Below are 23,067 nucleotides of genomic sequence, written 5' to 3'. Positions count from 1 at the left end.
GTTTTTATTTACAATTTGTACTTTGTCCCAACTTTTTTGGAATCGGGGTTGTACAACCAAAACACAACCTCCACACAACCTTTACACAACAGCCACACAACGTTTATACAATCAAAACACAACCTCCACACAACATTTATACAACCAACACACAACATCCACACAACGTTTACACAACCAAAACACAACCTTCACACAACCAAAACATGACATCCACACAACATTTATACAACCAAAACACAACCTCCACACACAACTTTCATACAACCTTTACACAGCATCCACACAATGTTTATGCAACCAAAACACAACCTCCACATAACGTTGACACAACCAACACACAACAGCCACACAACTTTCACCCAACCTTCATATATCCTCACTGAAACATCTGCATGTCGTTCAAACGACCGTGGCATAACCACACAAAACCTCATTTAACATCACAGATCATATGTGCGTGTGTGTGTGTGTGTGTGTGTGTGTGTGTGTGTGTGTGTGTGTGTGTGCATGTGCTGTCCACATGTCTCCAGGTCAGGTTGCTGTATCTGGTTCCCTGCAAACAAATGCTAGCGAGGCCACATTCTCACACACACCTTTTTATAGCTCGCTGGTGCTTTGTAGCATGCGCGCGCACGCGCACACACACACACACACACACACACACACACAGAGCTGACATTTACTGATCTGAGCTCCCTCAGCATCAAAGCCGACCCTCAAAGAATTTATCTCCCATATTAATCCACTAAATCAGCCTTTAACACGCTCTTCCTCCTCTTTCGAGTCTTTACAGTGCTGTAATTAAAGGATAAAACACTTGGTGGGGTGCAGTCAGAGGAAAATAATCAGTGATGAGGTGGTGTGATGAAGCAGAGTTACCATTACCACCCTGACGTTGATTCTTGTTCTGTAACAGCACGATTTATTCCTTTTATACTGTCCCACAGCAATCGATCAACAATTCTAATATTTTATTTTTATCCGTTTTTAGTCACATTTAAAGTTGTGGAATGTCTGTGAAGTGAATTATCACATATTTACTATCACTTAGAGACAACCAGCCTCTTTTTTTTAAATTTCCTTTGAAGTTAATAATACATTTAAAAAAAAAAAGAAAAAGGAAAGAAAAGAAAAACGTAGTAATGGTTGTTTTGTCCGTGTGTGACATACAGCAGGTGAGTTTTACACCAAAGGAAAGTCATTCGGAAATAAATGGGGTCAGGAAGGTGAGATGATGAATGCTAGTCTTAACACAGAAGTGTGTGTGTGTGCATATGTTACATGTTGTCATAGTAGCCTTCTTTCCTCTTCCTGTATCACTTCCTGTTTCCTATTTTCAGTTCAAGTTCCTGATTTCCCACAGCGACTCGGTGACAAGTGTCCTTAATGATCGTTATTAAAGCGACGTGATTAACTTTTCGCTTTCGGGAGGAGTCTCCAGTCTCGGCGCTTCGTAACAGTTGTGACTTTGAAGTTCTGTCATCTTCAGGACAGACGAGTTTTCGGTCACATGACAAGCTGCGCATATTTTAACTTGAAGAGAGATTTTAAAAAAGGCGCTGCTGAGGAAATGACTGTTGCGTGACACCTTGTTTCACAGAAACTAGAAACGGATAAAAAGTACGACGTGCTGTTCTTTAATAAACAGGAAATTGTTGTCGTTGGAAAACTGCTGTGGAGTAAGTGGAAAAAACACTGTTGTTAGACTCCGCTTCATCACAGCACCCGGTCGTTGATTAGTTTCCTAAAACAGTACAACACCGAGAGTTTTTTTCTAATTACTTGTCTTGTTTACATGTAAACATGTGTTGCCGTCTGGAGCACCGTTACAAAGGCAGTAGGTCAGAATGACTGTCGGTCATTTCCTGGTTCTCCTGCTGTGACTCCGCCTCTGATCAGCGTTCTATTGGATACTATTTCCTCGGAATTCCCAGCTATCAATAAATACCAGCCGTGATTTAGGCTACGTTCACACTGCAGGCTGAAGTGACTCAAATCCGATTTTTTCGCCCATATGTGACCTGTATCCGATCTTTTATTGACAATATGAACAACACAGATCCGATTTTTTCAAATCCGACCCAGGCCGTTTGGATATGTGGTCCTAATTCCGATTCCTATCCGATCTTTTCATATGCGACTTCAGTCTGAACCGCCAGGTCGCATTCATCCGACTTACACGTCATCAACAAGCCACAAACGTCACTATTCTGCGCTGAAGTAGGCAGCGGGTCTCTCAAAAAAAGTTACAACAACATGGCGCATAATCACGGGCGCAGATAGAGGGTGGGAGTCGTCCCACCCAGATTTAAATTCACCTCGTTCGGTCCCCCCCACTTATAGGGAGGAAAAAACGTCTATGCTGTCTTTCTTTGCATAAGGCAAACCTCACGGAAAAATCAAAAGACTAATTACCATTCGGTTTATTGAGGTGCACAGCAGTGTATACATAGTTGCAACAACTCACATAAAACAAAACAAAGACTGATATTCGGTTGGTTGAGCTGCACAGACTGCACAGGTTGCGAGCTCGAGCTTGGTTGCTATGGTAACCCACAACAAGTTTGACAGGCATATCGGGGTTGGGGTTGGTTTGCTGGCAGCTTTGTCCCCCCCAGTTTTTTGTCCCCCCCCCCAGTTCAAAAAACGTATCTGCGCCCCTGCGCATGACATCAATGCGAGGGACGCTTCGGGCTGTGAAGGTTCTGAATCTTCTCAATGGAAGGACGCAGAGGTTAGGGAGCTGATTTCCATTTGGGGGGATGCAGCTATTCAAGCTAGATTGGATGGGCAACCGGGCGGTTTTACTTCCGTAAACACTGGCCATGCTCACTGCGTGTGACGTCGTCGTATCCTGCAGTGCGCATGCGGAACACTTTTAGGTCGCTTTTCGTTCATACTGAGGATCACATACAAGTCGCATATATTTGTTAATGTGAACGACCTCACAAAAAAATCGGATTTCACAAAAAAATCGGAATTGAGCATTAAGCTTTGCAGTGTGAACGTAGCGTTAGACAACAGTCTCAATATTGAGACGCTTCCATATTTGTTACTATGGAAACAACCTTTGTGATATAATCTAAAATCTTCAACAAACCATTCTTTTCTCAAGAGATCAATCTGTGTGTGTGTGTGTGTGTGTGTGTGTGTGTGTGTGTGTGTGTGTGTGTACCTTGTGTTCATCGTGGCAGCGGAACACGTAGCAGGTGGCTCTGGTTTCATCCCGAATCAGGCAGCCGAAGTAACCCGGCTCTCGGCTGTTGTGGATGAGTTTGGTGACGTGATGCGGCCGCTGCTGAAACAGGACGGTGCACCGCAATGGGTCCCACATGTCCTGCCCACACGCCACGCCCAGAACACACCGCACCCAGGAACACGAGATCCGCAAGACCACCGAACAATCGCGTATCTGGAAGCCCGAGAGACGGGTTATTACATGTTATTACAGGTTACCTGTATGACATGAATTCATGGGTCTAACACATTCATTTTTACTCACGATGCGATAAAATAGCACTTCTTGAATTTTTGTCATGGCAACAAAATAACGCCAAAACCCCCCTCAACATCCCAAACATCCCTGGTTCTTGTCTGCAGTATTTCTTTTGTACTGAACAAAACTTACGTCTCAAGAATTGTGTCCCGGTTGGCCCTGCGTACACTGTGTCAAAACTTTCCTTCGAAATTTTCACCGATTTGACACATTTTCGTCGCTGCTATTAACCAGTTGTTTGCTCCTCCCTCACCTCTATAGCTTGAGGTCCAGAGATTTTCGTACTGAAGCTCCTTTCCTTCAGCCGAGGCCTGCGGATCTCGGCCACCACCCACGGCAGCATGGCCATAGAGGTCTGGGGGTGGACTGCTAACGAGCCCACCAGCGTTAATCTGTATTGGATCTCTTTCTCCTCCTCTTCCTCATCTTCATCTCCTGATCCTTCTGGGAGGGGCTGGGATGTCGGGGCGGGGTCGCCTCGGGGTTTCACCTCGAAGCAGATGCCCTCCATGAGCCCTGTGCATCAAAAAGTTTAACTGAGACAAAGAGAAACATCTCGTTATTACTCGTTACAAGATAACAACTTACTTGATTAAAAGTAACTATAAATGGATAAAGTGTACACGTCGATTTTTTTAAACATTAAAGCTAAATTAATTATCACTGAATTATAAGAGGAATAAAAGGCTTGTGTGTGCTGGATTTGGAATTGAGGTCAGTGCGTCCATCCTGAAAAACCAGAATCTCCTTTGTTTTTGGTGCGGATTTGTAAAACTCCGCCCCTAGACAAGAAATAAGAAAGCTAAAACTCCGGATGGTAACAGAACCTTCATCATGTCACCCTGATGTTGATTATTTTCCTGTAACAGCACGACCCCAAGTGTTTCGAATTTTGGTAGGCAGGGCCTCAGGGCATCTCACGTCTACTAATGGCGCCATTTTAAGAACGTTAGAATCCGCACTAACAGTCATGGTCAAAGCAGTGTTAGCAAAACATTAGCTTAATTTACACTTTACTGTAATTTACAGTCTAAAAAATGTATGTTTAACAAGATCTTTTGTTTTCCAGTGACACAAAGGGGAAAGTGGGTGGAGCCAGATGACATCATATGTTATGCAAATAAAAAGTGAAGCGATATGGTGATACAGTGAAGCAAACATACAATAATCTCACCGGTTAATTGGTTCAAATTGTGAAAATATGGAAATATGGATGCCGGGATTAAACTACGTAACAGCTGATGCTAAAACACGTAACTGTTACGTCACATCCAAGCAATTCGAAGGTACGGTTACAGTGTCATGGATCCACCATATGTCCTTAACGCTACGCCCGACGCTTGAATCAGTATTTCTATTGTCACGACTGACTGTTTTCAGCCATGTGAAAGTCCTCAGGACGGATGAGTTTACGCTTTGTGGTTTCTCAGTAACATGAAAACCTGCAGGGTTTTTTTCAGTCGTATGAACTTCAAGAAAGAGAAAGAAGGACCGTTTACAGCTGCTATAACGTAAGTGAAAATGGGAAGTAACTCGTTACCTGGACAGCATTTAACGTAAATATGAATGGTTAAAAAGTACCAATAATTAGTCAAATTGCTGTGATATAAGAGAAATAAAACACTTTGGGTGGTGGCAGGAACTCCACTTGGCGCCAGGCTGCATCTATGTGGCATCTAGGTGGAAAAAACCTCTTTAGCATATCAACATACATGAGTTTGTTCCATACCCAGGGATTTTTTTTATTTTTTTTTATTTTATATTATTCTTTTAACAGGGACGATGCATATTAATAAAAACATTTACATGTAAATACGCAAGATTATAGCCAACGGCTAATTTGCATCTTTAGTCCCTGTGGCAGGTTGATCTTTGGAATAATAATAATAATAATAATAATAATAATAATAATAAAAATAAGGTAAATAATGATAATAATAGTATCCAGGCATTAAAGTGCTTGAGTGCAACTTTTGATCAACAGGTCAATACAGTATACACAGACATATAAATAAGGTCAGGTAAAAATCCAGAATATAGACAATCATAAAGTACTTAAATGCTAAAGTCCAAGCATGTTAAAGTGCTATGCTTCAGTGCAAAAATGCTTTAGATGTTAAAATGCAATATGCAATGTCAAAAACAAGCTGATGTTACATGCTTTGCCTTTGGCCTATTTCTTGCACCAAAGTAAATGTACAGATGTTAAAGCACTAATTAACATGTATTTGGATGTATATTGGATATTGGATGTATTTGGATGTATGATTATAGAAGACATTTCTAACCATGGGACCTGAAACATGGCCTTAGGATTAGATCTGGATGAAATCTTGAAGGAGCTTGATCTGATCCCCCAGGGAAGGATCGGTTTTACACAGACTAATTTTAGGTTCAGCAACACACACACACACACACAAACCATGTCATCTGTGTCTGACACAGGTGGTTTCAATGATGTCCATTCTATATATGAACAAATGTGTGTGTTGTGCCCCAGTTGGCAGACCTCTCTCTCTCTCTCTCTCTCTCTCTCTCTCTCTCTCTCACACACACACACACACAGATATATAAATAGTAAGGAGTGTTATTTAAGCTGTGTTTTAGAGGACAGGAAAAAATACAGCAATAAAAATGTGATCACAAACACTGAAAATATTTTTCTTTTCAGGAACTTGATAATGCAGCCATCATGCAAGTGTGTGTGTGTGTGTGTGTGTGTGCATAGTAGGATATGCAGTGTTTGTAATATAAGATGCACTGTAAACTGTGCACTGCATGAGGAAATGTAGAGGAACATTAAAGATAATATTAATTCATGGATGGAGTTTTAATGTTGACATCTGCAGGGTTTTTTTATTTCTATAACAGCACTTGTTTTTGAGAACACATTTACACGAGTATAATAAATGTAACAATCTCTCTCACTCTCTCACACACTCACACTGTCTGTACCTTGATGTGCAGAGGCTCCGCCCACTTCACCGGATTTTCCCGTGAAACCCCGGGACTATCCGCTCCGCTCCCCTCGCTCCGCTCGCTCCTGACCCCGGGACTGTCCGCTCCGCTCCGCTCCCCTCGCTCCTGACCCCGGGACTGTCCGCTCCGCTCCGCTCCCCTCGCTCCTGACCCCGGGACTGTCCGCTCCGCTCCCCTCGCTCCGCTCCTGACCCCGGGACTGTCCGCTCCGCTCCCCTCGCTCCGCTCCTGACCCCGGGACTGTCCGCTCCGCTCCCCTCGCTCCGCTCCTGACCCCGGGACTGTCACTCTCTCACCCCGGGCTGGGAAAGGTCCTGTGACGTCATGTTTGGGAACTAAAACTCTGAGACGGAAGTCTCGCGCTTCTCCTCCATCAGACTTCAGTTGAGAGAGAGACACAGAGAGAGAGAGAGAGAGAGAGAGAGAGAGAGAGCACGCGCGCCGCTCACACAGCCTCCGCTCCTCACCCCCACCCTTCTCGCTGGCTCTTTGCACCGCGCATGCGCGATTGGAAGGTCGCTTCGTTGCTAGGTTACTGCGCGCGCTGAGAAACAGCGGCGATGCGACCGATACTTTAAAAATAAAACAAACAAATAAATCAGTAAATAAACACGGCTGCGGGAATATTATTTAAAAATATATTTGGCATTACAAGTTATAAAAATAAATCAAAATTAAAAAAAAATTTTTTTACCTCAAATTAAAACTTGCTACGATACAAAAACTTGCCGAGTTACAGTTTTTCTCCATTGGTTTGGCTCAGTTCTTGAAACTGAGATGACATTCTCAAAACAACATGGACAAATCCCCAAACTAACTTGCAGTTTCTCACAACAGAATGGCATTTATCATTGCTTTCATCAATATTTCAAATGCTTTGTACATGTCTCAAGCATTTAGTACATCCATGCAAATGGCTATGTACAAATATCCTACAGTTAACACAATCAGTCTACATTTAGTACATTTTTCAAATGAATGTATCTTGCTGATCTATCCCAATTGGTTGGTTCTCAGTGTAATGGTCATTGTCCTCAAAACATGTCAGCACATTTTCATCGTATAAGTCATCATGTGCAGAATAGTCTGCGCAATTGTCAAAATAGTGTTAGGAAATTGGAATAGAATACAGTACATATTTTGTAAGACGGGCGGCACGGTGGTGTAGTGGTTAGTGCTGTCGCCTCACAGCAAGAAGGTCCGGGTTCGAGCCCCGTGGCCGGCAAGGGCCTTTCTGTGCGGAGTTTGCATGTTCTCCCCGTGTCCGTGTGGGTTTCCTCCGGGTGCTCCGGTTTCCCCCACAGTCCAAAGACATGCAGGTTAGGTTAACTGGCGACTCTAAATTGACCGTAGGTGTGAATGTGAGTGTGAATGGTTGTCTGTGTCTATGTGTCAGCCCTGCGATGACCTGGCGACTTGTCCGGGGTGTACCCCGCCTTTCACCCGTAGTCAGCTGGGATAGGCTCCAGCTTGCCTGCGACCCTGTAGAAGGATAAAGCGGCTAGAGATAATGAGATGAGATGAGATTTTGTAAGATGTCATAGTAAATTTAGGATAATCATGTTAGTAGGTAATAGGTGAAATCAGTTTCTGACTAACGAAGGAGGAGTGTCCCACTTTGCAGGTGACCAATCCATCTGTTTGTTGAGTTACCTGACAGGTGTTATCTATGTTTTGGAGTGCTGGCATTGCTGTATATATACAGCTTGGCCTGGTGCTAGTACTTTTTCCTATGTCAACATGGAGAGAGAGCAAGTGCATCAACCAGGGCAATCTCCACTTGGAGGAAGGGGAAGAGAAGGAAGAGGAGGTGGAGGATTGAGGGTGCGTGAAGGTAGAGGAGAGGGAAGAGGAGGAGGAGGAGTGAGGGTTCGTGGTGGTGGAATAGGAGGAAATAGAGTTCGCAGACATCATGTTGTCCCAGATGAAATTCGGGCCACCATTAACTCTGGATGGCCTTTCTGTTTCTTCACGTGCAGCAGTAAAAGACCTCGGGGTGATTATTGACCCCAGTCTTTCATTCGAAACTCACATTGATAACATCACCCGGATAGCTTTCTTTCATCTCAGAAATATTGCAAAGATAAGAAATTTAATGTCATTGCATGATGCAGAAAAACTAGTCCATGCTTTCGTTACCTCCAGGTTGGATTATTGTAATGCCTTACTGTCTGGATGTTCCAGTAAGTGCATAAACAAGCTCCAGTTAGTTCAAAATGCAGCAGCAAGAGTCCTTACTAGAACTAGAAAATATGGCCACATCACGCCTGTCTTATCCACACTGCATTGGCTCCCAATCAAATTTCGTATTGATTATAAAATACTACTATTGACCTTTAAAGCACTAAATGGTCTCGCACCACAGTACCTGAGTGAACTTCTGCTCCTCTATGACCCGCCACGCCTACTTAGATCAAAAGGTGCAGGCTATCTGCTGGTACCTCGTATAGTGAAGGCTACATCAGGGGGCAGAGCCTTTTCTTACAAAGCCCCACAGTTATGGAACAGCCTTCCAAGTAATGTTCGGGAATCAGACACCGTCTCAGCGTTTACAGTTTTTCTCCATTGGTTTGGCTCAGTTCTTGAAACTGAGATGACATTCTCAAAACAACATGGACAAATCCCCAAACTAACTTGCAGTTTCTCACAACAGAATGGCATTTATCATTGCTTTCATCAATATTTCAAATGCTTTGTACATGTCTCAAGCATTTAGTACATCCATGCAAATGGCTATGTACAAATATCCTACAGTTAACACAATCAGTCTACATTTAGTACATTTTTCAAATGAATGTATCTTGCTGATCTATCCCAATTGGTTGGTTCTCAGTGTAATGGTCATTGTCCTCAAAACATGTCAGCACATTTTCATCGTATAAGTCATCATGTGCAGAATAGTCTGCGCAATTGTCAAAATAGTGTTAGGAAATTGGAATAGAATACAGTACATATTTTGTAAGACGGGCGGCACGGTGGTGTAGTGGTTAGTGCTGTCGCCTCACAGCAAGAAGGTCCGGGTTCGAGCCCCGTGGCCGGCAAGGGCCTTTCTGTGCGGAGTTTGCATGTTCTCCCCGTGTCCGTGTGGGTTTCCTCCGGGTGCTCCGGTTTCCCCCACAGTCCAAAGACATGCAGGTTAGGTTAACTGGCGACTCTAAATTGACCGTAGGTGTGAATGTGAGTGTGAATGGTTGTCTGTGTCTATGTGTCAGCCCTGCGATGACCTGGCGACTTGTCCGGGGTGTACCCCGCCTTTCACCCGTAGTCAGCTGGGATAGGCTCCAGCTTGCCTGCGACCCTGTAGAAGGATAAAGCGGCTAGAGATAATGAGATGAGATGAGATTTTGTAAGATGTCATAGTAAATTTAGGATAATCATGTTAGTAGGTAATAGGTGAAATCAGTTTCTGACTAACGAAGGAGGAGTGTCCCACTTTGCAGGTGACCAATCCATCTGTTTGTTGAGTTACCTGACAGGTGTTATCTATGTTTTGGAGTGCTGGCATTGCTGTATATATACAGCTTGGCCTGGTGCTAGTACTTTTTCCTATGTCAACATGGAGAGAGAGCAAGTGCATCAACCAGGGCAATCTCCACTTGGAGGAAGGGGAAGAGAAGGAAGAGGAGGTGGAGGATTGAGGGTGCGTGAAGGTAGAGGAGAGGGAAGAGGAGGAGGAGGAGTGAGGGTTCGTGGTGGTGGAATAGGAGGAAATAGAGTTCGCAGACATCATGTTGTCCCAGATGAAATTCGGGCCACCATTAACTCTGGATGGCCTTTCTGTTTCTTCACGTGCAGCAGTAAAAGACCTCGGGGTGATTATTGACCCCAGTCTTTCATTCGAAACTCACATTGATAACATCACCCGGATAGCTTTCTTTCATCTCAGAAATATTGCAAAGATAAGAAATTTAATGTCATTGCATGATGCAGAAAAACTAGTCCATGCTTTCGTTACCTCCAGGTTGGATTATTGTAATGCCTTACTGTCTGGATGTTCCAGTAAGTGCATAAACAAGCTCCAGTTAGTTCAAAATGCAGCAGCAAGAGTCCTTACTAGAACTAGAAAATATGGCCACATCACGCCTGTCTTATCCACACTGCATTGGCTCCCAATCAAATTTCGTATTGATTATAAAATACTACTATTGACCTTTAAAGCACTAAATGGTCTCGCACCACAGTACCTGAGTGAACTTCTGCTCCTCTATGACCCGCCACGCCTACTTAGATCAAAAGGTGCAGGCTATCTGCTGGTACCTCGTATAGTGAAGGCTACATCAGGGGGCAGAGCCTTTTCTTACAAAGCCCCACAGTTATGGAACAGCCTTCCAAGTAATGTTCGGGAATCAGACACCGTCTCAGCGTTTACAGTTTTTCTCCATTGGTTTGGCTCAGTTCTTGAAACTGAGATGACATTCTCAAAACAACATGGACAAATCCCCAAACTAACTTGCAGTTTCTCACAACAGAATGGCATTTATCATTGCTTTCATCAATATTTCAAATGCTTTGTACATGTCTCAAGCATTTAGTACATCCATGCAAATGGCTATGTACAAATATCCTACAGTTAACACAATCAGTCTACATTTAGTACATTTTTCAAATGAATGTATCTTGCTGATCTATCCCAATTGGTTGGTTCTCAGTGTAATGGTCATTGTCCTCAAAACATGTCAGCACATTTTCATCGTATAAGTCATCATGTGCAGAATAGTCTGCGCAATTGTCAAAATAGTGTTAGGAAATTGGAATAGAATACAGTACATATTTTGTAAGACGGGCGGCACGGTGGTGTAGTGGTTAGTGCTGTCGCCTCACAGCAAGAAGGTCCGGGTTCGAGCCCCGTGGCCGGCAAGGGCCTTTCTGTGCGGAGTTTGCATGTTCTCCCCGTGTCCGTGTGGGTTTCCTCCGGGTGCTCCGGTTTCCCCCACAGTCCAAAGACATGCAGGTTAGGTTAACTGGCAACTCTAAATTGACCGTAGGTGTGAATGTGAGTGTGAATGGTTGTCTGTGTCTATGTGTCAGCCCTGCGATGACCTGGCGACTTGTCCGGGGTGTACCCCGCCTTTCGCCCGTAGTCAGCTGGGATAGGCTCCAGCTTGCCTGCGACCCTGTAGAAGGATAAAGCGGCTAGAGATAATGAGATGAGATGAGATTTTGTAAGATGTCATAGTAAATTTAGGATAATCATGTTAGTAGGTAATAGGTGAAATCAGTTTCTGACTAACGAAGGAGGAGTGTCCCACTTTGCAGGTGACCAATCCATCTGTTTGTTGAGTTACCTGACAGGTGTTATCTATGTTTTGGAGTGCTGGCATTGCTGTATATATACAGCTTGGCCTGGTGCTAGTACTTTTTCCTATGTCAACATGGAGAGAGAGCAAGTGCATCAACCAGGGCAATCTCCACTTGGAGGAAGGGGAAGAGAAGGAAGAGGAGGTGGAGGATTGAGGGTGCGTGGAGGTAGAGGAGAGGGAAGAGGAGGAGGAGGAGTGAGGGTTCGTGGTGGTGGAATAGGAGGAAATAGAGTTCGCAGACATCATGTTGTCCCAGATGAAATTCGGGCCACCATTAACTCTGGATGGCCTTTCTGTTTCTTCACGTGCAGCAGTAAAAGACCTCGGGGTGATTATTGACCCCAGTCTTTCATTCGAAACTCACATTGATAACATCACCCGGATAGCTTTCTTTCATCTCAGAAATATTGCAAAGATAAGAAATTTAATGTCATTGCATGATGCAGAAAAACTAGTCCATGCTTTCGTTACCTCCAGGTTGGATTATTGTAATGCCTTACTGTCTGGATGTTCCAGTAAGTGCATAAACAAGCTCCAGTTAGTTCAAAATGCAGCAGCAAGAGTCCTTACTAGAACTAGAAAATATGGCCACATCACGCCTGTCTTATCCACACTGCATTGGCTCCCAATCAAATTTCGTATTGATTATAAAATACTACTATTGACCTTTAAAGCACTAAATGGTCTCGCACCACAGTACCTGAGTGAACTTCTGCTCCTCTATGACCCGCCACGCCTACTTAGATCAAAAGGTGCAGGCTATCTGCTGGTACCTCGTATAGTGAAGGCTACATCAGGGGGCAGAGCCTTTTCTTACAAAGCCCCACAGTTATGGAACAGCCTTCCAAGTAATGTTCGGGAATCAGACACCGTCTCAGCGTTTACAGTTTTTCTCCATTGGTTTGGCTCAGTTCTTGAAACTGAGATGACATTCTCAAAACAACATGGACAAATCCCCAAACTAACTTGCAGTTTCTCACAACAGAATGGCATTTATCATTGCTTTCATCAATATTTCAAATGCTTTGTACATGTCTCAAGCATTTAGTACATCCATGCAAATGGCTATGTACAAGTATCCTACAGTTAACACAATCAGCCTACATTTAGTACATTTTTCAAATGAATGTATCTTGCTGATCTATCCCAATTGGTTGGTTCTCAGTGTAATGGTCATTGTCCTCAAAACATGTCAGCACATTTTCATCGTATAAGTCATCATATGCAGAATAGTCTGCTCAATTGTCAAAATAGTGTTAGGAAATTGGAATAGAATACAGTACATATTTTGTAAGATGTCATAGTAAATTTAGGATAATCATGTTAGTAGGTAATAGGTGAAATCAGTTTCTGACTAACGAAGGAGGAGTGTCCCACTTTGCAGGTGACCAATCCATCTGTTTGTTGAGTTACCTGACAGGTGTTATCTATGTTTTGGAGTGCTGGCATTGCTGTATATATACAGCTTGGCCTGGTGCTAGTACTTTTTCCTATGTCAACATGGAGAGAGAGCAAGTGCATCAACCAGGGCAATCTCCACTTGGAGGAAGGGGAAGAGAAGGAAGAGGAGGTGGAGGATTGAAGGTGCGTGGAGGTAGAGGAGAGGGAAGAGGAGGAGGAGTGAGGGTTCGTGGTGGTGGAATAGGAGGAAATAGAGTTCGCAGACATCATGTTGTCCCAGATGAAATTCGGGCCACCATTATTGATCATGTCATCAACCATCGCCTCACAATGGCAGAGGCAGGGCGCAGAGTGCAGCCTAACGTGCCACGCTCCACAGTTTCCTCCATCATTCAAACCTTTCGGCGGGAAAACAGGTATGCACTCAGGCAATGACAACTGTTTGACTGTGTGTGTGTGTGTGTGTGTGTGTGTGTTTAGACCCAGGCCGAAAATCTTACCTCGATGTGAAGTCACAGTATTATACAGTTCACTACTGTAGAATGACAAAGGAAATACTGTTGTAAATTGGACAAAATACAGCAAGAATTCGCAATAGAATGGCAGTGCAATTGTAAGTACAGTAGCCTACAAATACAGTAAAGTGGTGTGTAATGCAGTCATTACTGTACAGTGATTGATAATCTGTAACAAACACATAAGGCAAGGACAACAAATAGTTATGTTGTCTATGTGCAGGATTGGCCGACAACCTCATGCGGGTGGAAGAAGAAAACTTCTAACCGATCGCCAAGAACAGGAGATCTGGAACATGGTGATAGCAAATAATGCCATAACACTGACACAGATCCGGGATGCAGTCCTCCAAAACAATGGTGTCTTCCAAAACATCAACTCCATCAGCATATCAACAATAGACCGGGTTCTGAAGAAGAACCTAATCACCATGAAACAGATATACAGAGTACCATTTGATAGGAACACTGCCAGAGTAAAAGAGCTATGGTACCAGTATGTGCAGGTAAGTCAATTATTCATTGTCTATCATTTTGTAACCTATAAGTAGCCAACACTGCAGAGGTTCCAATTTCTGAGGGTTTCAGTATCCTCCTCTTTACCTTTGGATTCCAGCTTTACAATATATGACCACAGCATTTTGCTGAACTGTAACAGAACACTGTCAACAGTATGTCTCTGTTCTCTTTGTATCAAAAACTACCCCAGAAAATCTGCATAAGTCTGCACTCTAGGATTGGAACCACAGTGGGTTATATTGACTTTGTGAAGAACATATTGTGTAGCATTGCTGTGACCATATGACCCATCTACATGATTGATTTTTTTTTTACTCTGTTTATCTCTTTTCCAGAGAATCCTGGCACTGGAGGGGAGTGAAACACCACACATCCTAGTGTTTGTTGATGAGGCAGGCTTCAACCTGGCCAAGGGCCGCAGGCGTGGCCGAAACATCATTGGCCAGCGGGCCACAGTGGATGTCCCAGGCCAGCGGGGGGGGGAATATAACCATGTGCGCGGCTATTTCAGAAAATGGTGTGGCCACCCACACTGCAAGCTTGGGCCCGTATAACACAGAGAAACTCCTCCGTTTCCTGGACCAACTATATGTATATTTGGTCCCAGAAAATGAGAGGGGTCTCGAAGGGCCCCACCTACCCCAGTTTGTCATTGTATGGGACAATGTTAATTTCCACCGTGGTCCACGCATCCGGGCATGGTTCAACATGCATCCAAGAATGCATAATGTCTTGTTACCACCATATTCTCCATTCCTGAATCCTATCGAGGAGTTTTTTCTCTGCTTGGAGATGGAGAGTATATGAACACCATGCCGAAAACCAGAGGTCTCTCCTCAATGCTATGGATGCTGCCTGTGAGGATATAACAGGTGATCAGTGTAGAGGATGGCTCAGGCATTCACGACGCTTCTTCCCACGCTGCATCTCAAGAGAAAACATCAGATGTGATGTTGATGAGAATCTGTGGCCAAACAGAGCACAGAGAATGGATGGCCAGGAAGATGAGGATGGTGACCAGGCGAGAGAGGGGAGTGACCGCGACTAAACAAAATGTCTTCATTTGTGACTCTTTATTTACAGTATTCATTTTTTGTTTGTTTTTGTGGGTTTTTGTATTTTGTGTACACAGTATACACAGCGTATACATTTTCCTTTTTATTGTTCCCTACCTACAGTAATGTGTACAATTCACGTTAGCTGAGAATAAAAATGAAAATTCCTCGGCAGAATGAGTGCAGCGTGTGTGTGTGGTGTGAAAACTGTATTCCTATAGTTAGACATATGCCATGACAAAGCGTCTAAGCATTTTGACTCGCAGTACTTACACAATACCAAAGGGACAATGCATTTTGGAGGCACTGACTAGTTATATGAGAAGGGAATGTAGTTTTGACAGATGGGTAAACTGTTTTGGGAGCTGTACAAACATTGCCAGGTGATCCATGTAGTTGTGCTGTACCATCCAAGTTATTTTGACAGAAGAACTGAATGAATGAGAATGTGCCAAAGCAACTGAGAAGGATTTATGCCATTTTTATGGTACTGACTATTTAGATGGGAAAGGGATTTCATTTTGAAGCATGGATGAGTAGTTTTGGGAGACAAATGACATTTTGCTGGTTATCTGAAGTGTTGTGCAGAACTGTAAGTCTGTTTGGCCAAATTGCCTTATAGTTATGAGACTGTCATCTCAGTTTCAAGAAATGAGCCAAACCAATGGAGAAAAACTGTAAAAACTTGACAGGCAGACATATAGATAGATAGACAGACATTTAGACAGATAGATATTCAGACAGATAGATAGACAGATAGATAGACATTCAGACAGATAGACAGACAGATAGATAGATAGACAGACAGTCAGTCAGATAGATAGATATTTCATTTTTATTCGGAATCACCATTAGCACTTGTTATAAAGAAGGCTATTCTTCCTGGCGTCCAATCATCTCGCATCACAACATCAAACAAACAAATCATACATATACATACAATACACATTCACAATACATTACAACATACAATACACTACAAACCAAACACACAATAGATCACATATTGAATCAAATACAATAAAATTCATAAATCTGTTGATTTCTAATATAAATTACCACAGGTTTCTCTCCACTTTCCATATTACCTTTTCTCCAATTCATCTCATCTCATTATCTCTAGCCGCTTTATCCTTCTACAGGGTCGCAGGCAAGCTGGAGCCTATCCCAGCTGACTACGGGCGAAAGGCGGGGTACACCCTGGACAAATCGCCAGGTCATCACAGGGCTGACACATAGATACAGACAACCATTCACACTCACATTCACACCTACGGTCAATTTAGAGTCACCAGTTAACCTAACCTGCATGTCTTTGGACTGTGGGGGAAACCGGAGCACCCGGAGGAAACCAACGCAGACACGGGGAGAACATGCAAACTCCACATGGAAAGGCCCTCGCCGGCCACGGGGCTTGAACCCAGACCTTCTTGCTGTGAGGCGACAGTGCTAACCACTACACCACCGTGCCGCCCTTCTCCAATTCAAATGATAAAAAACATAAACACCACCAAATGAAAGAAGTCTGAGAGTGACCCGAGGATGCAGACACCCAGCCCCCAACACCTGCCCACCTACACCCCCCAACAGCGGAGGGTCCCTTGTAGAGTGGCACCTGTGAACACGTGCCAGACACCTGCACCCCGAGACACCCCCCACTCCCACTCCTCACTTCCAAAAACATAAATCATAAGACAAACTCAATAAAACAATAAACAATACAGTCCATTTTTATCATATTCAGTAATATTTTGGACTTCTCACAAAAAAATCGTAATTCATGAAATCCTACAAGGTATTGTTTTATCAGCATCTTAAATCTTTCCCTAGTATTCTCATGCACAATATACACTGGCAATGAGTTCCACTTCTCCATCGCTCTACAGTGGTGCTTGAAAGTTTGTGAACCCTTTAGAATTTTCTATATTTCTGCATAAATATGACCTAAAACAACATCAGGTTTTCACACAAGTCCTAAAAGTAGATAAAGAGAACCCAGTTAAACAAATGAGACAAAAATATTATCCTTGGTCATTTATTTATTGAGGAAAATGATCCAATAGTACATATCTGTGAGTGGCAAAAGTATGTGAACCTTTGCTTTCAGTATCTGGTGTGACCCCCTTGTGCAGCAATAACTGCAACTAAACGTTTGCGGTAACTGTTGATCAGTCCTGCACACCGGCTGGGAGGAATTTCAGCCCGTTCCTCCGTACAGAACAGCTTCAACTCTGGGACGTTGGTGGGTTTCCTCACATGAACTGCTCGCTTCAGGTCCTTCCACAACATTTCCATTGGATTAAGGTCAGGACTTTGACTTGGCCATTCCAAAACATTAACTTTATTCGTCTTTAACCATTCTTTGGTAGAACGACTTGTGTGCTTAGGGTCGTTGTCTTGCTGCATGACCCACCTTCTCTGGAGATTCAGTTCATGGACAGATGTCCTGACATTTTCCTTTAGAATTCGCTGGTATAATTCAGAATTCATTGTTCCATCAATGATGGCAAGCCATCCTGGCCTAGATGCAGCAAAACAGGCCCAAACCATGATACGACCACCACCATGTTTCACAGATGGGATAAGGTTCTTCTGCTGGAATGCAGTGTTTTCCTTTCTCCAAACATAATGCTTCTCATTTAAACCAAAAAGTTCTATTTTGGTCTCATCCATCCACAAAACATTTTTCCAATAGCCTTCTGGCTTATGTAGTGAAAGTTCATTATGTCTACCTATTGAAACTATTCTTGAAATTCGTTTCTTAAGACAAGGATTTTTTAAGATGTTACCTTGACAGTTTCGGCGATAATCACTCGACATCTGGTGACTGTTTTGAAGAAGGCGGAAGTTTATCGCCGAAACTGTCAAGGTAACATCTTAAAAAATCCTTGTCTTAAGAAACGAATTTAAAGAATAGCCTTCTGGCTTGTCCACGTGATCTTTAGCAAACTGCAGACGAGCAGCAATGTTCTTTTTGGAGAGCAGTGAGCAGAGTTTTGGAGAGCTCCTTGCAACCCTGCCATGCACACCATTGTTGTTCAGTGTTCTCCTGATGGTGGACTCATGAACATTAACATTAGCCAATGTGAGAGAGGCCTTCAGTTGCTTAGAAGTTCCCCTGGGGTCCTTTGTGACCTCACCGACTATTACACGCCTTGCTCTTGGAGTGATCTTTGTTGGTCGACCACTCCTGTGGAGGGTAACAATGGTCTTGAATTTCCTCCATTTGTACACAATCTGTCTGACTGTGGCTTGGTGGAGTCCAAACTCTTTAGAGATGGTTTTGTAACCTTTTCCAGCCTGATGAGCATCAACAACGCTTTTTCTGAGGTTCTCAGAAATCTCCTTTGCTTGTGCCATGATACACTTCCACAAACATGTGTTGTGAAGATCAGACTTTGATAGATCCCTGTTCTTTAAATAAAACAGGGTGCCCACTCACACCTGATTGTCATCCCATTGATTGAAAACACCTGACTCTAATTTCACCTTCAAATTAACTGCTAATCCTAGAGGTTCACATACTTCTGCCGCTCACAGATATGTAATATTGGCTCATTTTCTTCAATAAATAAATGACCAAGTATAATATTTTTCTCTCATTTGTTTAACTGGGTTCTCTTTATCTACTTTTAGGACTTGTGTGAAAATCTGATGATGTTTTAGGTCATATTTATGCAGAAATATAGAAAATTCTAAAGGGTTCACAAACTTTCAAGCACCACTGTATTATGACCGTCTTCTGAATACTGCATGTATTGGCTCTGGGCAATATAAACCTTCCATCAGCTGCATATCGCGTTTGATATTCATGTTGAACAAAATTAGGCAGTAACCTTTTATACAATATTCTTGGGGACTGTGTTAACATAATATTCCTCAAAAAGGTTAACAAGACATAATAATACCTCTGTCTTACAGTTAACCATCTCGATCGATTATGCATGTCCTTCACGTTGGTTCTGTAAGAACAATGTAATGCACAACGCGCTGCTTTATTTTGCACAACTTGCAGTTTTCTCATGTCTTTCATAGAAGCACTAGACCATATTACAAAACAATAATCTAACTGTGACATCACTAAAGCATTTAGAACCTGTTTGATAACTTCCAGTGGCATACCTTTTGAAATTCTTCTTACAACTGACACTCCCCTTCCCATTTTTCTTACAATTTTATCAATATGGTTAGACCATGATAAAGTATGATTAATAGTAATGCCCAGAAGTTTAGTCTCTTGTACTTGTTCAACAGAAATATAATTTACTTGTAAATTCAATTTTGGTTCAGCTTTCAATTGATACCTTGATCCTATTAATATCCTTTGTTTTGGTCACATTAAGCACAAGTTTATTACTGGTTACCCACTCTACCACTAATTGTAGTTCTTTCTGTAATATATCATTAACAATATCAGCTGATTCTGCTGCTGCATTTCTTGTTGAATCATCCGCGTACATAGAAATTTGAGCTTTACTCAGCACCAAGGGGAGATCATTAATGAAAATCGAAAACAATAAAGGCCCTAAACAGCTCCCCTGTGGTACTCCACAGTCAACAGGACTTACTTTAGAAAAACTACCATTAAAGTAAACAGTCTGCCCTCTATCTCTTAAGTACATGTACTATGGCCGGGCCTATAGGCATGTTGATAATCTGTGTTTAAATTATATACATCAAAATATCTTTGTATTTGTTCAAAAATAATTCTCTCCATCACCTTTCCTAATACTGGTAACAAACTTATAGGACGACTGTTTGTGCCTGAAAAAGGACCAGATGGATTTTTTTTTAAGTGGAATAATTTTTTGCTATCTTCCATGTCTTAGGACAAATACATTTTTCAATACTCAGATTAACAATATGGCAGACAGGAACTGAAATCACACTGGCAGCTAAACTGAGAAATTTAACATCCAAGTTATCCACCCCTGGTGACCTTTCCTTACATTTTTTAATTAAACACTCAACATCCTTAACAGAAACCTTTGCTATTTTAAATTCATAGTTCTTATTATTCTTCACTAACTCTTTAATTCTTGTTATGGAAGAATCAATACCTGTCTGTTGCATATTACTCCTTAAATTATTTATCTTTGAAGAGAAATAATCATTAAAATAACTAGCAATATGAACTGGTTTAGTCAACCATTTTCCATCCACTTCTATATATATAAATAGATAGATGTATGGACATTTAGATAGATACAGTTAGGTCCATAAATATTTGGACAGAGACAACATTTTTCTAGTTTTGGTTCTGTACATTACCACAATGAATTGTGAACAAAACAATTCAGATGCAGTTGAAGTTCAGACTTTCAGCTTTAATTCAGTGGGTTGAACAAAATGATTGCATAAAAATGTGAGGAACTAAAGCATTTTTTAAACACAATCCCTTCATTTCAGGGGCTCAAAAGTAATTGGACAAATTAAATAATTGTAAATAAAATGTTCATTTCTAATACTTGGTTGAAAATCCTTTGTTGGCAATGACTGCCTGAAGTCTTGAACTCATGGACGTCACCAGACGCTGCGTTTCCTCCTTTTTAATGCTCTGCCAGGCCTTTACTGCAGCGGTTTTCAGTTGCTGTTTGTTTGTGGGCCTTTCTGTCTGAAGTTTAGTCTTTAACAAGTGAAATGCATGCTCAATTGGGTTGAGATCAGGTGACTGACTTGGCCATTCAAGAATATTCCACTTCTTTGCTTTAATAAACTCCTGGGTTGCTTTGGCTTTATGTTTTGGGTCATTGTCCATCTGTATTATGAAACGCCGACCAATCAGTTTGGCTGGATTTGAGCACACAGTATGTCTCTGAATACCTCAGAATTCATCCGGCTGCTTCTGTCCTGTGTCACATCATCAATAAACACTAGTGACCCAGTGCCACTGGCAGCCATGCATGCCCAAGCCATCACACTGCCTCCGCCGTGTTTTACAGATGATGTGGTATGCTTTGGATCATGAGCTGTACCACGCCTTCGCCATACTTTTTTCTTGCCATCATTCTGGTAGAGGTTGATCTTGGTTTCATCTGTCCAAAGAATGTTCTTGCAGAACTGTGCTGGCTTTTTTAGATGTTTTTTTAGCAAAGTCCAATCTAGCCTTTTTATTCTTGAGGCTTATGAGTGCCTTGCACCGTGCAGTGAACCCTCTGTATTTACTTTCATGCAGTCTTCTCTTTATGGTAGATTTGGATATTGATACGCCTACCTCCTGGAGAGTGTTGTTCACTTAGTTGGCTGTTGTGAAGGGGTTTCTCTTCACCATGGAAATTATTCTGCGATCATCCACCACTGTTGTCGTCTGTGGGCGTCCAGGTCTTTTTGCATTGATGAGTTCACCAGTGCTTTCTTTCTTTCTTTCTCAGGATGTACCAAACTGTAGATTTTGCCACTCCTAATATTGTAGCAATTTCTCAGATGGTTTTTTTTCTGTTTTCGCAGCTTAAGGATGGCTTGTTTCACCTGCATGGACAGCTCCTTTGACCGCATGTTTTCTTCACAGCAAAATCTTCCAAATGCAAGCACCACACCTCAAATCAACTCCAGGCCTTTTATCTGCTTAATTGAGAATGACATAACGAAGGAATTGCCCATGAAATAGCCTTTGAGTCAATTGTCCAATTACTTTTGGTCCCTTTAAAAACAGGGTGGCACATGTTAAGGAGCCGAAACTCCTAAACCCTTCATCCAATTTTAATGTGGATACCCTCAAATGAAAGCTGAAAGTCTGGACTTTATGTCCATGTCCATTATATAACTATAACTTGAATATGTTTCAGTAAACAGGTAGAAAAAAATTTGTGTCAGTGTCCAAATATTTATGGACCTAACTGTAGATCTATCAACAATTAGACAGACAGATAGACAGATATACAGATAGATCGATCGATCGATAGACATTTAGATAGAGAGACAGATAGGTGGATCAACAGTTAGATAGATAGATAGATAGATAGATAGATAGATAGATAGATAGATAGATAGATAGATAGATGATAAACAGACAGACAGACATAGATAGATTCATCAATAACTTTATGAACCCCAGAGGCATTAAGGGCAATGACCTAAAACTATTCCAGAGGACTTTTATGTGAAATGGAGCTACTGATTGACCCCCAAAATGGCAAAGGCCCCTGGTGTCCCAGACAGAAACAAAGCGAGTGAACATTTTATCAGTTTTCAGCACGGCTCAGTCTCCACTCAGAGTAAACATCACCTGTTACACATTATTCCGGATTTACATTTTACTTCTTAAAAACATATACAGTACTGTTTATCCATCCACTATCTATACCACTTATCCATCAGGGTCGCAGGGTGAGCTGGAGCCAATCCCAGCTGACTCCGGGGGAGAGGCGGAGTTCACCCTGGGCAGGTCACCAGTCAGGGTGAACAGCCATCACACTCACATTTCCACCTGCAGGGGATTTCGAGCAGCCAGTTAAACTAATCCCAGTCTTTGGAATGTAGGAGGAAACTGGAGCACCTAGAGGAAACCCATACAGAAAGACTCCAGTCGAATGGAAGGTTCAAACCCAGAACCTGTCAGGACCAGATTTATCCAGGTTCTCCTTTCAAAGACTCGATTATTATTGCAGGATGTTTCTTGCTATAATCACCATAAAAACAGAGCTTCGAGTCCAAAATGGCTTCCTATTCACCCAGTCAGTGCTGACGCCCTAATTCCATCACCTATGTAGTGAACTTTTTTTTTTCTGCACACAAACTGCACTGGAAACGGCTCCGTGTTAGATATTTAGATCTTCCGGCCACTGAGTATGTCAAATTCA

The 23,067-nt window shown here is 42.3% G+C and overlaps 1 protein-coding gene across 5 annotated transcripts in view; it reads right to left on the bottom strand.

Annotated features, from left to right (window-relative positions):
- tbc1d1 (TBC1 (tre-2/USP6, BUB2, cdc16) domain family, member 1) overlaps positions 1–6,908 on the bottom strand; it is a 164,746-nt gene extending 157,838 nt beyond the window's left edge. The window contains exons 1-3 of one of the 5 annotated variants that reach the window (XM_060916684.1): positions 6,455–6,908; positions 3,753–4,035; positions 3,179–3,415 (exon numbers count right to left, since the gene is read on the bottom strand). In XM_060916684.1, the coding sequence (XP_060772667.1) occupies positions 3,179–3,415; positions 3,753–4,010 (495 nt within the window). In that variant the 5' untranslated portion in view covers positions 4,011–4,035; positions 6,455–6,908. Of the gene's footprint in view, positions 1–3,178; positions 3,416–3,631; positions 3,648–3,752; positions 4,036–6,454 lie in introns of those variants that run through there. The other 4 variants (XM_060916685.1, XM_060916686.1, XM_060916687.1 and 1 more) reach the window with 4 other exon arrangements.
- Positions 6,909–23,067: the final 16,159 nt, after the last annotated feature.

The sequence above is a fragment of the Neoarius graeffei genome, chromosome 3 (assembly GCF_027579695.1).
Source record: "Neoarius graeffei isolate fNeoGra1 chromosome 3, fNeoGra1.pri, whole genome shotgun sequence".
NCBI lineage: Eukaryota > Metazoa > Chordata > Actinopteri > Siluriformes > Ariidae > Neoarius > Neoarius graeffei.
Note: the sequence above shows the minus strand (reverse complement) of the source record. Positions and strands in the feature narration are given on the sequence as shown.